The sequence below is a fragment of the Falco biarmicus genome, chromosome 6, assembly GCF_023638135.1.
Source record: "Falco biarmicus isolate bFalBia1 chromosome 6, bFalBia1.pri, whole genome shotgun sequence".
In the NCBI taxonomy this organism is placed as follows: Eukaryota; Metazoa; Chordata; class Aves; order Falconiformes; family Falconidae; genus Falco; species Falco biarmicus.
Window position 1 is genome coordinate 32773605 of NC_079293.1, and position 16254 is coordinate 32789858.

The following is a 16254-nucleotide window of genomic DNA, read 5'->3' on the forward strand; positions in this document are numbered from 1 at the left end:
TTTAGCTGTAAACGCCAAGATTCTGCTTATCAAAAAAACCCTTATCCAGCACCATCTCTTCCAGCACTTTCCACATTGTAGTCTCTGGTGTTAGTGGTTTGGAAGGTGTTGCTGGAAGGTATCACGTAATAGTTAATTGATCTCTGTGTAACAACCTAGCAGGTTTCATAAATAACTTTTCAAAAGCCACCAGTCCTTTGCTTGTTGCGTTATCAGTAGCCCACCACTGAGGTCTTACGGAGCGGACCTTCATCTCCCTGCACTGATAATCTGAATATAAGTGTGTAAAATGGGCCATGTGGCTCTGGCACTGAAAGTGTTGGAATTTGTACACAGAACTGAAAAAATTCCTTCAAGAAAATTATACTCCTTCCAATAACAGCGGTGTGTATCTTGCAACAAATTCTTTGTGATAGCATATTTATCTTGTAAGATACCAGCAACTTAAGTTTGGGGGTTTGGGGTTTTTTTCTTTCTTAGTAAATGTGTTTTTCTTTCTTAGTAAAAATGGTAGTAAATGGAGATACATCCAGCTGGTGGCCGGTCACAAGTGGTGTTCCCCCGGGCTCAGTGTTGGGGCCAGTTCTGATCTGGACGAGGGGGTTGAGTGCCAGGCTTACTGAGGTAAGTTTGCAGACCACCAAGTTGGGTGGGAGTGTTGATCTGCTGGAGGGTAGGAAGGCTCTGCAGAGGGATCTGGACAGGCTGGACTGGTGGGCTGAGGCCAGTGGTATGAGGTTTGACAAAAAGTGCTGGGTCCTGCACTTGGGTCACAAGAATGCCACGTTGTTGTAGCAACACTACAGGCCTGGGGAAGAGTGGCTGGAAAGCTGTCTGGTGGGAAAGGACCTAGGGGTATGGTTGATGGCCAGATGAACATGAGCCAGCAGGGCGCCCAGGTGGCCAAGAAGGCCAACAGCATCCTGGCTTGTATCTGAAACAGTGTGGCCAGCGGGATCGTCCCCCTGTACTTGGCACTGGAGGTCACACCTCACACATTGTGCTCAGCTTTGGGCCCCTCACTGCAAGAGGGACACAGAGGTGCTGGAGTGTGTCCAGAGACGGGCAGCAAAGCTAGTGAAGAATCTAGAGCACAAATCTTATAAGGAGCAGCTGAGGGAACTGGAGTTGTTTAGTCTGGAGAGGAGGCTCAGGGGGGGACCTTATTAAGTTCTACAACTAACTGAAAGGAGGCTGTAGGCGGGTTGGGGTCGGTCCCTGCTCACAGGTAACTAGTGACAGGACAAGAGGAAATGGCCTCAAGTTACACCCCGGGAGGTTTAGGTTGCATATTAGGAAAGATTTCTTCGCTGAAAGGGTTGTCAAGCGTTGGAACAGGCTGCCCAGGGAGGTAGTGGATTCACCATCCCTTGGAGGTATTTAAAAAACACATAGATTTGGTGCTTAAGGACATGGTTTAGTGTCAGACTTGGTCCTGGATTAATGGCTGGACTTCATTTTAAAGGTCTTTTCCAACCTAAATGATTCTATGATGATTCCAGGATTAAAAAAACCAAATGTTTTGTGCTGGGAGGCCATGAATTAGAGGTACAGAAAAAATTACTATCAACAGTCATAAATGCCCCTCAACTGCCAGGCCACACTTGCCACAGAAGCCCAAGGCTTGGAACTGCTTTGACATGACAGTGAACAGAGAAAAGCTTTCAAAGCTCTATGATCCTTATGGTATGGCCTCTGTGTAGGTATCTATATAACCTTGTATAGCCTTCTTGTATGAACTCATATAACCTTGTTACTTGCCCCCGGCAAAAAGATCCTAATTTGTATATTGTGTTTAACCAATCATATAATACAGAATATAAGCCCAGCAGGTGAGTGTGGAGGGACAAATGTTTCAGAGGGTTAATATATCAAAACTTGGACCAGCAGAAGAGCCAGTGAAGTACAAAGTGTCCCTGGTGCAGATAAAAGTTACCAGCACAGATGTTCTGGGGATTCTCGCCAGACACAAGCAGGGACACCTTCTGAAGATGCTTGCTGAGTTCAGCGTTCCCAGTCAGCTCCCTTCAGACAACCCTTATCCAGCCTGACCAAGAGATTTCTGATCAAGGCGTATCCTCTTTCAAAGATCCCAGTAAAGCCCACTTAAAAAACCCTCTCTGCAATGTTTATTTAACAAAATAAGAGTGCTAGGATTTCCCCTTATAAATGAAGATTAAGTATAATGCAATTGTGGTTTTTTTTAACTCTTGCCCTTACAGTCAATTAGATCAGTCAAATATTCTATCACATCTCTGAAACTACCTATAAAAAAACCCAAGACATAGTACGTTTTAAGATGCTTTCAGAGTAATGATAGCATAAAATAAGGGTAGGTATGGCATCTATCTAGAGAACATACAGTTTAGGAAGTGTATATTAAAAAATTCCCCTAAATGTAATTCAAGCCAAGAAGCCAGTTGACAATTGTCAGTACATAAATCACAGTAGCTCATAGGTTGGTAATTAAAAAGAATGCCTTATTGTAAGAACTCTTTTAATAACCTATTGTCACAGATCTCGGTTTAACTTTAATAGCAACAGTATGTTATCACATATTTTATTTATGGATCATTTGAAGAATCTGTTATGCAGATATTCTGATTAGTGGGCTGTTGGACCATTAGCCAAATAAATCTCAAGGTAATAAAACTCACAGGAAGATAAATTGCTTTCTTTTTCTTGTTCTTTTCAGCCAATTCAGGCTAATTTAAGCCTTTCACAGAATGGTGATAATGAAGGATTTGTTCTCAGCAGCGTTATGGCAGGTGATTTGCATTTGAAAGTTTGACACATTTATAGGCCTTTGATCTTTTCCCTCCAGTGCTTGTGCCCCTGGCCAGTTTGACCAGGTGGAGGATCTAGGAGCAAAAGCAGCCCTGAGAGTCACTCTGAAGATGTACACTAGAAAAAATAATTATACAGTTTGCGTCCAGAAAATTTTTTGTTACTGAATTTGAGTGGCCTTGTGTCAATAACACATGGCACAATATATATGAGCTTCTTTTATTGGAGTTATTTGTTGGCGTTTATTTTTTGCTAGAGAAAGTCCTCATGGAAGATTTTAAAGGAATACAGAGTCTGATGTAAAACCCACTGAGCTGTAAAGATTGGCTTCTGTAGGTTTGAATTTATTGTTGAAATGGAACTTCTCACTGTGGGACGCTTCAAGAATTTTGGCACTAAGCAAACTCAAGAAAGGACTGTGACAGCCATGTAGCCATTTCTTAACTATTATTTATATTTTTGCTTTGTTATTTAAAAAGTAATTTAAAAAGCAAGCAATTAACTGTGGGCAGGAGAGCTGACTTTAGGCTGGAAGAGGAAACCTTGAAAAAAAGATCAGGTCATTACTAGCGCCATGAACATATGTGAGCAAAACCAAGTGTATAACCTAGCATATATAAAGGATGTTCTTAATGTTTACTATTTGACCCCAAAATAACTGGGGAGTCACAGGATTCAGGAGGAACATAGCTGAATATTTGAAACAGGACTATTGTATCCCTCGTGAATGTCTAAAATTTAATATAATCAGATGATTTCTTTGCTGGATCATAACAGTTAATTCCAGGTCTGTGAGCCAGGGACTTATTTTATTCTCATCTCAGACTTGCTTCATATGTAGGCTGCATTCCCTAATTAAAAATTCCCTGCATGAAATTCCTTCCTGTGCTATGAGCAAATTATATTTCTCCAAAATGAGCTTTTTCTCTGAAATAAGACAAGGCTTGCTAGGTTCCTTAGAGGAGGACAGCCTGTCTGATCTCAGGAAAACTCCAAAGTTGGTGGTGTCTGGCCAAATAGCTGGCTTCAGGCTGCATGTTGTATTTGGGAAGAGGGAACTCACCATCCCAGAGTACTCAGCCTTTTTAAAGCTGTGTAATGAGTATTGATTAGCCATTGTCTAAAGTACACTGAAGGTAGCAGGGACTATGTAAACGTTAGCTTGCTTTATATGCACATTCATAGGGAATCCCCAATAGCCCTTCTGAGCCCTTTTTATTTTTCCACTCCCTCCTTTAAAAGATGCTTCTTCAATCTAAGAGTTAACTTCACGTTGAACATACTTGAAAATTCAGTTCCTGGTACATTTTGTTCTTCAAAAGAGAGCATTATCCATCTGTATTACTTTGCTTTCAGCTCATCACAGAATGTCAGATACCAGATAAGAGCAAGAGACTGATGAATGTGCATCCCAGCCTGACAGGGCAGGTCAATGTCAGGGAAATTAAAGTTTTGCCTTTTTTTTTTTTTTTTTTAAGACAAGCCATTTGCCACTATTTACTTTAGAAAATCACTTATCTGGGGGTTCAGCTGACTTAAAGCAATTTTATCTGCAGAATTTAGATTGAATTGTTTTCTGATACTGTCTCCATTTTATACAGTATTTTCTAATAGGATAGTGTCACGAGCTTTAAATTGACCACGGTGGTGGGCATCATAGAGAAGATCTCTGTGGAGAGGTAATCCCTCCCCTGACACAGTCTTTATCTAAGGAAGGGAGCAATATGAGGGAGCAGGAGCAGAAGACAGGGTCTCTTTATGATCAGGCATATCAGCAGCAGGGCTGAGAATGGGACATTTGTGACCTGATTTTCTGTCTGTGTGATTGTCCTACCTCTCCAGACCGTGCTTTACTATTCTTCATGGTTTACAGCAAACTGGACCCTAAAAGCGCAGAATTTTAGCCAGGACCAGCTGCCCTCAAGATTTGCATACCTGCTGTTGTAAGATCTACCTGCTTATTCATGCATACACCGATTTTACACATCCCAATTACCATTAACGAAGCAGGAACTTAGGCAGGGTGCAAACCAGATGTCCCGGTCTCATCAGAGTGACGAGGTAGCCAGCAGCTTACAGTTAAATGGGCTGTCAGAGTGAAGGCAAGCTAAGAGTTGATAAGGAATCCCTTTTTCCCACTGGTTCTGCATTTTATCTTCTCTTTGTTTGACCTAATAGATTTATGAGCTTGACTTACTGGCCTATGCAAAAGTTTTCCCTGTAGGAGTTTAGGTTTTTTTGCTCTTTCATGTGTTTCAAAATAGAAAAGAAAATAATATGAGTTTTTTAAACAGCTGTTGTCTGACATAAATGACTTTTTGCAACTTTGTAACATTAATGGAGGCCTTATCTGCAACTATATAGTGTAACTATAATTAGTGTAACTATTTATTTGATAACCTGTGCTTTTGACTTCCTGAAAAGCCTGTTTCAAGTGGATAATTAAATGTTTCCTGCTTCTAACATTATCTTTATTCATCCAACTGAGCAGATAAACAGAGACGTATGATTTATATGGCCAGGGGATGTTAAAAAGGTATTATGTTCTACTGCCAGCATCAAGAAACACCAAAAAGAATGAGAAACAGGCTGAAAATTAAAGGGGGATGGAGTGGGGGGAGAAAGAGAAAAGGTATGTTTAATCATAGATGGGACAAGCTAGAAGTAGAAAAATTGAGAAGAGGTAGAAAATAAAAGCTGATAATAAGGCAAAGAAAAGGAGCAGGGTCTTCACTGGTGGAGAATAACAGACCTCTGCACCACGTCCTTGTCACCCAGACACAACTGTCCAAAAACCTAATCAGGCAGGAAAAATACTGGTCTTCTATCACCAGAAGTACAGCAGGAAAGCTATAATGCATCATTGAAAGGTTGAAGGTTTTAAGACTCAGACCTTGATGTGTTATCTGTCTGTCTGTCTGTCTTCCACTGTGAACTTCTACAAAGAGTTTAAGTTTACTTGCCCTTCTTTTCACTCTACCATCAGGTAGTTGCAGGCATTGGTAAGGTCTCCCCTGACCCTTCTCACCTCCAGGCTGGACAGACCCAGCCCCCCTGGGCTTCTTCCTATGTGCTGTGTTTGCCAGCCCCCTGGCCAGCTTGGTGATCCTTCTCTGGACTTGCTCCAGCCTGTCAACCCACCAGGTTCCCCAGGTGTTACTTCTGGGAAGCTGCCTCCTGGCCAGTCACCCCGAGCCTGTGCTGCTGCGTGGTTGTCCCACACGGCACAGGGGTTTGCATTTGCTTTCCTTGCACAGCCAGAGGCTGCTCCCTGGTAATTTTCTCCAGCCTGTCCAGGTCCCTCTGGATGGCAGCTCTGCTCTCCAATACATGAACCCCTTCCCCCATTTCAGTATAAACCGAAAACCTCTGTAAGCGCAATGTTGCCTATTAAAAAACAGGAACTTTACTCAAATGTATTCATGGGACCGTTAGAACTGAATGTAATTTGTTAGGCAAAATTCATGGAAGCATTCAGAGGAAATTGCAAAAAATAAAAATAAAATCCCAAATTTACTATGCCATTCACATTCATCAGTAGGCTGAAGGACAGACTTCCTCATCCCCCACCCCGTTCCCCCTCCCTGGGACTGAACGTGATTAAAATTAAGATTTACCAACTTGCCAAGAAATTTATGATTACAGTTGAAAATCAATGGTCCTCACCCGTGGGTTAACCATGTGCTTGTGAAAGGTGGCTTGAACAGGCACATGGTACTTTATTTCAGAATGGGAAATATGTAAGAGCTAAATAAAATTTGTAATCTAACACTTGTATGGTGTCTCTTACCCAGACTATTGATCCATTTTATAATTATTAAACTGAACTGCAGGCTGTGCCCAGAGCATAACTTCATTTAGCACTGAGATGAAACATGGTTTCTATTAGCAGCATGCAGCAATTCTGCACATCAATGCTAGAACACGGGGGAGGAAGAAACGAGCACATACTGATGAGGAGGTTCAGTGGATGAAAAGTAACAGCCTGAGCTGAAATGTAATCACAGCAATTGAAAAATAGCTCCCTTCACAAACACCCAGATTCAGCTGTGCAGCTCAACTAGAAATAGTCACAACAGCTTTCAATGCAATTTCCCTGGCTATTGAAATTTCTTGTAAGATTTACCAAGTTTTGGAAAATTCATCATGCTGCAAAATGAACCATGTAGAGCACAGTGCTCAAAAGCCCATTGTAATAGCAGGAGAGCAAGAGTACCAACCCTTTCGTGCTATCCCATTTTTTTTAAAAACCCCTATGAAACCACTATGACACACGGCAGAGGCAATCCTCAAGCTGTTCTAGGGAGAGTAAAGGATACACTTGGAGATAAACTATATTGTACTTTTTTTAAATTGGAATGTATGTTTCTGGGTAGAAAAGAAAGCATTGCTGATGATCTTGAAATACTTGCAACCGGTAATCCTCCACCTCTCCCATGAAAAACTGAAATATATCCAACTATCACAGCAGACAAATTTGTTAACAACCAAATGTGAAAGCTGATACAATTAGGCTGCACTAAGCAATAATGGAGTTATTCTACTGAAACAGCTTCTATTTTTTTGATAATATCTGCTACTTCTCATTTTCTGAGCAAAATAAACTTGTTAGGCTCCCCTTCCTCCCCCAGCTTTGCCCTTTCCTTCTGGCTGGAGTAGCCAGTAGACATTAAAAGACCAACCACATACTCAAACCTCCTTTCAACTTCTGTTAACAGGGGTATTAAAAAGACATTCCTAAATATCAGCTGAAAACCACTAGGTAATAAACTCCCTACTTAAAAGGTGGGTAGGTGTAAATTCCACACATAGGCCTTTTCATCTGGGAAGCCAGTTGGTTGGAGATCAGATGTTTTAAATGAATTGCGGAGCTGATGTCACTTGTCAGTCGATGGAGACTGCCATTTTTTGAAGGATCAAATACTTACATTTGAGGATGTAAAGCGAATAGATAGATCCTGATCCTGCCAGGACAACACCAGAGAGATGCTTGTCACTATGCAAAGCCTTGGTGAAAGCAATGATACTTACTTGACTGTTCCCCATAACAAGGCTCTTAGTTTGGCATTTTGTAGTTGCACCTTTGAGAACATTAAAGGTTTTAAGTTTAACACAGGAATTTTTAACAGCACTAGAACTAACCTATTTCTGGTCTTACAACAAATGAATGTTTTCTCTTGTGCTAGCCACAGGTTTGTTTGGCTAAAGGCAGTAATAACAATTAGACATCCAATTTACATGTGGTTTTCATTGATTATAATAAGGCTTGTGGGCTCCCTTTCATAGGGCTAGACTCAGACTCAGTCCTGGTTCTCTTACTGCCTTCTTTCCCTCTGGGAATTGTAGCTGTCTATTCATCTGTATCCTTTGGCATATTGACCTAAACAAAACAAACAAAACAAAAAAAAAAGAAGAAAAGTATATATTTGTTGACCAGCTGGCTTACCTAGAAGTCTCATTTCAGTTGAGGCTGGACCCAGATTAAACCATCTTCCACAAGTAGAAAAAAAGCTGCAAAATCTATTCATTTAAAAAACAAAAAAAGTCATCTATCCAAAATGAGGGAAAGCCTTAAAAAGGAGAGAAGCATTGTCTGGTGGCTAATGTGACTCTGGATAACAAATGTGGTGGATCCTTTCCTTCCTTTATTGCCAGCTTGGGCTTAAACTGAGGTGTTCAACACTAGTTTTCAGAAGTGTTGAACACCTGCTGCGTCTGCTGAAGTTAGTGAGACCTGCAGCTGCTTGCCCCACATTTTGTACACAGCTGACTGACTCCTGGTCTTGCCTGTGTAAAGCAGGATGGTTACAGCCACCTCCACAGCGAGCAGGCAGCAAGCATCTAATACTTGGGAAACCTCTTGTTAGATAAGAGATGAAGTGACTTTAAAAGCTTTTGGGAGATAGATATTTTCTTCTGCTACAAAGTACAAGATGAGGCTTTATCATCTAAGTGCTCTACAAGGATATTAGTATGATCTGTTTCTTGTTAATAAAATAAGACTAGACTTCTATCCTAATTGTAAAGGAGCCTGACTGTTATGGGATTAGTGTTGTTGAAACACATTTATCCATGTTTGCTCCATTTCAGCCTGCAATCTTCCCATCCAATATGATTTATTACTTATTGTTACAAATCTTTTTCTCCTACCAAACTCACAGCTTGGTGGAAATATACTCTAAAATAAGGGGGAAAAAAAAAAAAAAGTAGATGAGTCCTTAAATAACTGTATACAAAAAATGCATTTATCTACCACACTCGTAGATTACAGCAATTATCTGGACAACTTATATTAAATTTAAAACCTGAATCAGATACACATGGAAGGTCTAAAAATGTTCTTTTCCATGGGTGGTGGGTTTTGGTTTTTTTTAATGGAAAAATTTTTGTTCCTTCCGTGCTTCCTTCTCCTCCTTTCCATAATGAATTAAAAAATACAGGAAAACTTTCATTTTAAAGGAGATGAAGATTGTTAGCCTTTATATTGCAGAATAAATTACTGAAATGAAAATCAAAAGTATCAGTCAAGCAGAAAATGCCTTATCATGTTTTAAGTGTCAGTTCACATTTCATTGGTGTTAAACTCATATCTCACTACCCTTCAATGTTTTGACGTTACTGACAGATAAAAAGGTAATTCCTAAAATTTGTGAGAGGTAGAATAAAATAAACATTGCAAACACTTCCCCCTTCCCCCCCCCCCCGCCTCATGGATTTACTTTCTAGGAAGGTGCCACCTAAAATACTAAACTTTCTTAGCTCTTTAATTAGAGAATATATAACAGTCATAGGGTATAGAAAAATAAACCTGGTATCCAGACTGTAGCCTTGCCAGTGCCTCTGTACGGTACTTTTTAAGGCTTTGTTATAAAACAACACCGTGAACTGTTCTACCATTTCCAGTAATTTTTTCCTGTTGTAATTGTCTCTAAGAGAGAATTTCCTAACTGGGGATTCTCATACGTGCAGGTGGAAATACAGCACTATACAAACCTAACTAATCCAAGAACAGCTACATACCATGAGAGCCTTTTGACCTACACAGGCTATGGGTCATATGGGGATCATGGAAAGAGATATTACATAGCTTCCTGAGTGGGCCAAAACTGAGGCACACTTCTGCGAGTACAGTTTGGAAACCTGAGGGCTGTGGGTAGAAATAGGCGGCTATTTTTCAAAACTGAACCATTGGCTGCATCTATACGAGTAGGGCAAACAGAGCCACGGCCCCTTTGGCTCTAAAGACACGTGCTCTGGCAAAGCTTGCTTTCATAGGGGTAAACCCTTTGCTCACCCCTACACCCTCAGTGGCATCCCCTGAACCACAGTCAGGCAATGTGTGGGACACAGCTGGGTGGGTCCAAGCTGAAATAGCTCCGTGGAGCCTGATGGAAATAAAGCAGTGTGCACAACTGCAAGGCAGTTTTCAAGTATGGGCATTAGCCACTTAATCTGTTAATATAGGAAAAGCCTGTAATTTCTTCTTGCCCATGTAACAGTTTATAAAAGCATAAGCTTATAAAATCCAGTGATTTTTCACGCATCCAGAGCAGCTGTCCACATAGTCTAATATCCTGCCTTGGTTGCTCTAAACATTTATCCATAAGTTATAAAAAAGGTATAGCTATTGCTGTAACTTACATTCCTCTTCCCTGCCTAATCTCATCTGAATCCCTATATGTAAGAACAGAGAGATGAAATCAGACTGTGTTCATTTGTTATTTACAGCAATGGCATCTTGGACACACACAAAATCTTTTCCCCCTTGGTGTCTGAGCAACACTTTTATTATTTACGCATAGATTAGAGGTATAGATTAATTGGCAACATGCATTGTTTATAGTCAGTGAACAAGTGGGTTGTTGAAATTTTTGCTTCTAAATTTGACTGCATTTAACTAACATTTGATTCCAAAATCAAAACTGCTGAGCAAAACAGTTTATATAATTACATTCAATATGTGTATTTTAATATATGTGTGTACACACATACATATATTTGCAGGCTGCTTTCTCTTGGCACACCCTGACAGAAGTTCCTCCTCTTCCACCTCCTTCTCCTGAGTTTTGTCTATTTGTAGATTTTTAATTGTTGTGTTTATCAAAAAAGTGAAAGACAAAATAAGAGCGGGGGACACGTCAAATGGAAGAGGCACTATAAATGCCCCAAATAGGGGGAGGAAGAAGAGAAAACGTGGAGAAAGATTTTAACTGGGACAAACCTGAGTCCCCTATTTATGCTAAATTACACCTTGTGTCTAACTTGTGAACTTGCAACAGTTGCCTTGGTGCCCAATGAAACTCATTCCATTCATTGAGGTCACAGAAAATACCTGTCATTCATCTGGTCTTAAATTTTAATTTGTAGCAAGCATTTGTGATTCTTAGGACTGTTTCAGCACAATTTCCTTAAAGAAGGAATAAAGCAGAGCTCAGAATATGATAGAATAACCACTAAACCCAAAGCAATCCTGACTGTGACGAGCTGTGCCCCACGTTTCTGTGTGGTTTAAATGCCATCATGGTCAAGCTGTCTCAGGCCAGATTGAAACTAGAAAATCTTTTCCTTTTTCATTTTTTCTAATTCATCACAGCATAAAATCAGTAAGTCTCCGATAAACTGCTTCCCAACATTTTAATCCCAAACTCAAAAATTCACAGAAGTCTTCCTAATGACTATGGTGAGTATTGGATTGGGTTTTTTTCTGAGCAGTTATAGCAAGGATTCCACAATCAGAAAGAAACTGTGTATTCCAGAAATCCTTACCTTGCTTCAGCTATGTACCATTCAGAGGCATGCCTCCTCTTTTTTCAGCGTGGATTATGGTTCACACAGAAAGAATCTGTAAAGCAAATCCTACTTTTCTTTTTCCTCAAGGCTGGCATTCTTTTTTCCCTTCTTTTCATCATACATTTTATTTTGCTTCCTTTATGGGCCAATACAAAGTCATGGCTGGTAGCCGAGATGCTCAGTAGAGCTGCAGAGCTCGGTAGTTTCAGACAGTTTTCCTGGCTCCCCTAAAGATTTGCTTTGTGATTTTGGGCAAGTTACTCCTTAACTCTGCTTATCCATTTTCCCAGAGTAATACAGACCATTAATCATCACTATAAGCTGTTCTGAAGCCTGGAGATGAAAAGTGCTCATTCTTAATGTTATTAATTTATGGGATATACATTTTCTCTTTAACTGCTTAACATATAACTTCACTATTGTGTTGAGTCAGGGCTGGAAAAAGTTCTTTTGGCATAAGAATGGATTCCTAGAGGTAGAAAATTTTACAGAAGTAGCTTCTAGTCTTCCCTTAAATGCATGTAATCTGTATATTATTTTGAATTAAATTCCTATTAAAACCTTTGGGCCCAGATTTTATACACTATGTATTTAATTTCCTAGATTTTTGGTTATTTTAAACCACATTTTCCTGTGTCTTTTTTTAAATGGAGCTTTGACTTTGTTTACAGTTAGTTTTCCCTTTTTGATTTCTCAGTCACAACTTAAACCAGCAAATTAATCTACAGACTGCAGGGGAATGCATTGCTGTTCTTTCTTCTGTTGAAAACCAAAGCGATGCAGAGAGAAGTTGCAGTCTCATGATAAAAGAAATCCACCGAGCCATAACACACATGAATCCAAACAAACCATCTTTGACTTTTACTATTAAGATGCAGATAATGAGAGACTTCATCAGTAGTAGCCAGCATAGATCAAATCTTCGCTGCTGTAGTGCCATCACCTTCAGTCACACTGAAATCAGAGCTCAACAGCTTAAATACAGGATTTCTGTTAGCAGTCATGATCTTTAAATTCTGCTTGTGTAAATTGTTTTGTAAACTGGTTAATTTTCTTTTTCCTCTCTCGCCACTTATCCCCCCAGCACAACATTAAATGTAGATGTGCAGCCTTAATTGGTTTAGTTGCAAGAAGATAATCTTTTTTTCCTCCTTTCTTGCTGTTGCCTGTTAGCTTAAAGGCTTTTTAGCTGAAGGTTGATAATTATCACTGAGAAGAAACTAGCACATCAGGAGTTCATTTTCCATCTTAGCACTTGTGGCGCTCCTTTGAACTCCTCTCACCAAACCCACGTTCCCACTCTGTCACTTTCCTCCCTCCATCATAAAAAGGTCTCGGCAGCCAGCAGCTCCAGCCTTTGCTGGCGGGCAGAGGGCATTGCTTCTCCGGAGTGCTCCTCCAGCATGGACAAATTGCACGAGACATTGATAAACATGGAAGACGCTTTGGGTTCAGAACATTCTGTCTGCTTATCATCCTGGGACTGGAAAAGCACCACTGGGTCTTTCGAGCTGCACCCAGTCTCGTCTCCACACAGCTTATCCCCGACACCCTCCTTCGAATCCTACTCCTCATCCCCTTGCCCGGCAGCGGTGGATACCCCCTACGGCAGCGGTGGTGGCAGCAGCTTGGTGGGCTACAACCTGGTGGACTTCACCCCTGCCTACCTGCCTAGCCCCGGGCAGGCTCGGCTGCCCAAGGGCACCAAGGTGCGGATGTCTGCCCAGCGCAGAAGGAAGGCCAGTGAGAGAGAGAAGCTGCGGATGAGGACCCTGGCTGATGCACTCCACACGCTGCGCAACTACCTGCCCCCCGTCTACAGCCAGAGGGGACAGCCCCTCACCAAAATACAAACCCTGAAGTACACCATCAAGTATATCAGCGAACTGACGGAGCTCCTCAACAGCGTCAAGCGGGTATAGACCCTGCCTGGGGCACCTGCCCCAGCACGCTCAGGGTCTTTACAAACAAAAAACCAGCAAAATTTCTTCCTCACCAGACCGCGGTGGCACGGGTTGTGAGAGGAGGACGGAGCAAGGGAGGGAAAGAGAGGGCCACCGTTGTGCATAGGACGGGATGCTGGAAGGTGATGTAGGATTGCCTGAAAAACCTGAGCTGCAGGTTGCCAAGACAGAAGTCTTGCTTTTTGCTTTTTTTATGTCTTTTTTTTTTTTTTTTTAATAATAAGCTTCTGGGAAATATTAAACCTAGTCTGATAAAAAAGTTAAAAGAAAAAGCCAACTGATCTTCCTAGGATTTACATATCACTGTTCTGACTGATCTTCTGTTTAAGAAGGGCAACAGTAAATCCATAGGTTTTAAACTGAATTTTAAAAATGTAAATGACAAAACACTATAAGATTACTCAGTGTATTGATTTGTAGGCACTTTAATACTAGGATGATGAAAAACATGTATAGCTAGTTCAAGTATTGTCTATTTATCCACGTTTCTACTGTACCTCAAAGTCAAGCAAAAAGTAATAGTGAGAACATCTTTGCTCATAAACAAGTATCAGTGTCATAGTTTGTATCTTGTATTATATATCTGATTGATAAATAAAATCTAGCAATGAATGCTAAATACTGGCAATTAAATATAAGGAAAGTGACATTTTGTATAGATAAATTGCTGTTAAATCTTATCCTCTTCATTAATACGTACAGAAACATATAGTATTTCTGTGTTTAATGCCTAAACCCCCCTTGCTTCAATGCCTGATGAATTGTAGGAGACATTCGTACATCAAATTGCTAGAACAAATGAGCTATCTTCCTTCTCTCTGACATGAAATAAATTGATTCAGGTACTAGCAAGATGCAAAGTTTTATCCTCAAGGTGTACTGAAACCTAGGAGGGCTCTAGTAACCATGTCTCCTTATTAAAAGATGTCAGATCAGCTGTTTTCTACAGCTAGTACAACACACAAAACTTCAAAATTAAAAAAATAAATCTTAATCCTTAATTACTTTGAATTTCATCTGACAGGTATGGCACAGGTCTCACCATATTACCAAAAAAAATGTGAGTTGCTTTGTAACTCTCACTGCAGACTGACTCTTAAAACGTGGCTGTGCTAAGGCCAGCAACACAGAGAGGAGCAAAACCCATTGCTGAGTTGCATGGAGCTAATTAAATCAGATTAACCTTTTCTCCATGAGGAGATGTAAGGCACAGAGAAAGCAGCAGCGAGGAGGTAACAGACTTGTCTCACCAGGATGGCTAGATCAGCATGTCTGTGTGGACAGATGGTTTAGGTTTGCAGATATATCCTGCAGCAGAGCACCACAAACCTAAAACTTTATTGCATCTTTCTGTTTCTTTCTTTTCCTCTTTCTGTTTGTTTGGAAGGAAATACAATTGTCCTTGTAATTTTTTTGTTTTTCTCTAGGGTTCAGCCTAAGCTGACTCCATGCTCTTCTCACATGGCACAAGCATACTGGAGCAATCAGCCCAAAATCCATCAGTGTCTCAAAAAAGCAGCTACATTCAAATTTATGCAGGTAGCACTGTCACTCAAAACATAGCCACATCTAAGCATATCCCATATGCTTCTGTTTTGTTTTAACCCACGTTAGATTTCTCACAAGCTTTAGGGTTTCAGCAAGGATATAAGTAAAATAATTTTTTTAAAGCCCTATAAAATTGTTAAACCAGAGAAAGTTTTGTGCACATGAGATGGCAGCACTAATGTCAGCATAGTATTCCTCAGCATAAGCCTGTGCAGCTGATCCAGATTTGAGGAGATGAAGAACTACACAGACAAAGTCAGTCTGAGTTACATTCTGCAAGGGAGTGAAATTGCACATTGCCTGTGGGATCTTGCACAAAACAGTAACAGAGCCCAATCTCGCATCCTTTCTCAAAGACTGTCACACTGACAGCTCTAAAGAGGTGTTCTCAGCATTGGCAAACCACCAACAGATGCACAGAGACTGCGATGTTAAAGACCATCATCATTCACAAGTATAGTGGTTGGGTATATTGTCCATACTTGGGAAAACTTTTAATCTTGTTTCTTACATCTTCCACACCTAAAACTACAGGTAACAACTATGTTTTCCAGTTGTTTAGCTAGGGAAGCCTATAGGGTCATGATTAAAGCAGAGTAACAAGGAGTCAGAAGGATCCACTTATATTGCTAGTTTATCTATGACCTTGGGTGGTCATCCAGCACTGCTGCCTCAGTTTACCCATCTACAAGTAAACAACTCTGAAACCTAATGGCTTCAGAAGGCTGCTGCTCTTCAGCGAGGTTAAGTAATGCTGTATGCAGAGAGAGTGTCCCAGCAGGAGGCCCTGCAGGTTTGAGAAATGGCTCAGGTTAGCATTTCCCACCACCCCTGAGAAAGTGGCAGGTGAAGGCCCTGAGCACACTGGGCTACAGCTTCCTTCTAAGTGCTTGTAGAGTTCCTCTGTCTCCCTGCAAGTCCAGGGCAGAGCAAGAGATCTAAGTAACCACAAAGTCAAGGCTTCAGGTTTAGGACACTTTACTGCTTCTGTGCCAGTGAACTAGACCATGCCTGCGCCTACTCCCTAGCCCCAGAATTCCGGTGGCCACTGCCATACCCTTCAATACTTTAGGCTCCAGCACAACATGGTGGCATCTAAGCTGAACTTAGGGCAGATTGTTCCCTTAAAAAAACCCAACAACCAACCAACCACGACATCATCTTA

General features: G+C 40.8%; 1 protein-coding gene across 1 annotated transcript; it reads left to right on the forward strand.

Annotated features, from left to right (window-relative positions):
* Nucleotides 1–12980: 12980 nt before the first annotated feature.
* MSGN1 (mesogenin 1) lies at nt 12981–13499 on the forward strand. Its single transcript, XM_056344739.1, has one exon. It carries the CDS (start codon nt 12981–12983, stop codon nt 13497–13499), a length of 519 nt encoding a protein of 172 aa, XP_056200714.1.
* The last annotated feature ends 2755 nt before the right edge of the window (nt 13500–16254 follow it).

Coding starts and splice junctions, on each gene's coding strand:
- MSGN1 (XM_056344739.1), top strand. CDS start 12,981: ATGGACAAATTGCACGAGACATTGATAAACATGGAAGACGCTTTGGGT.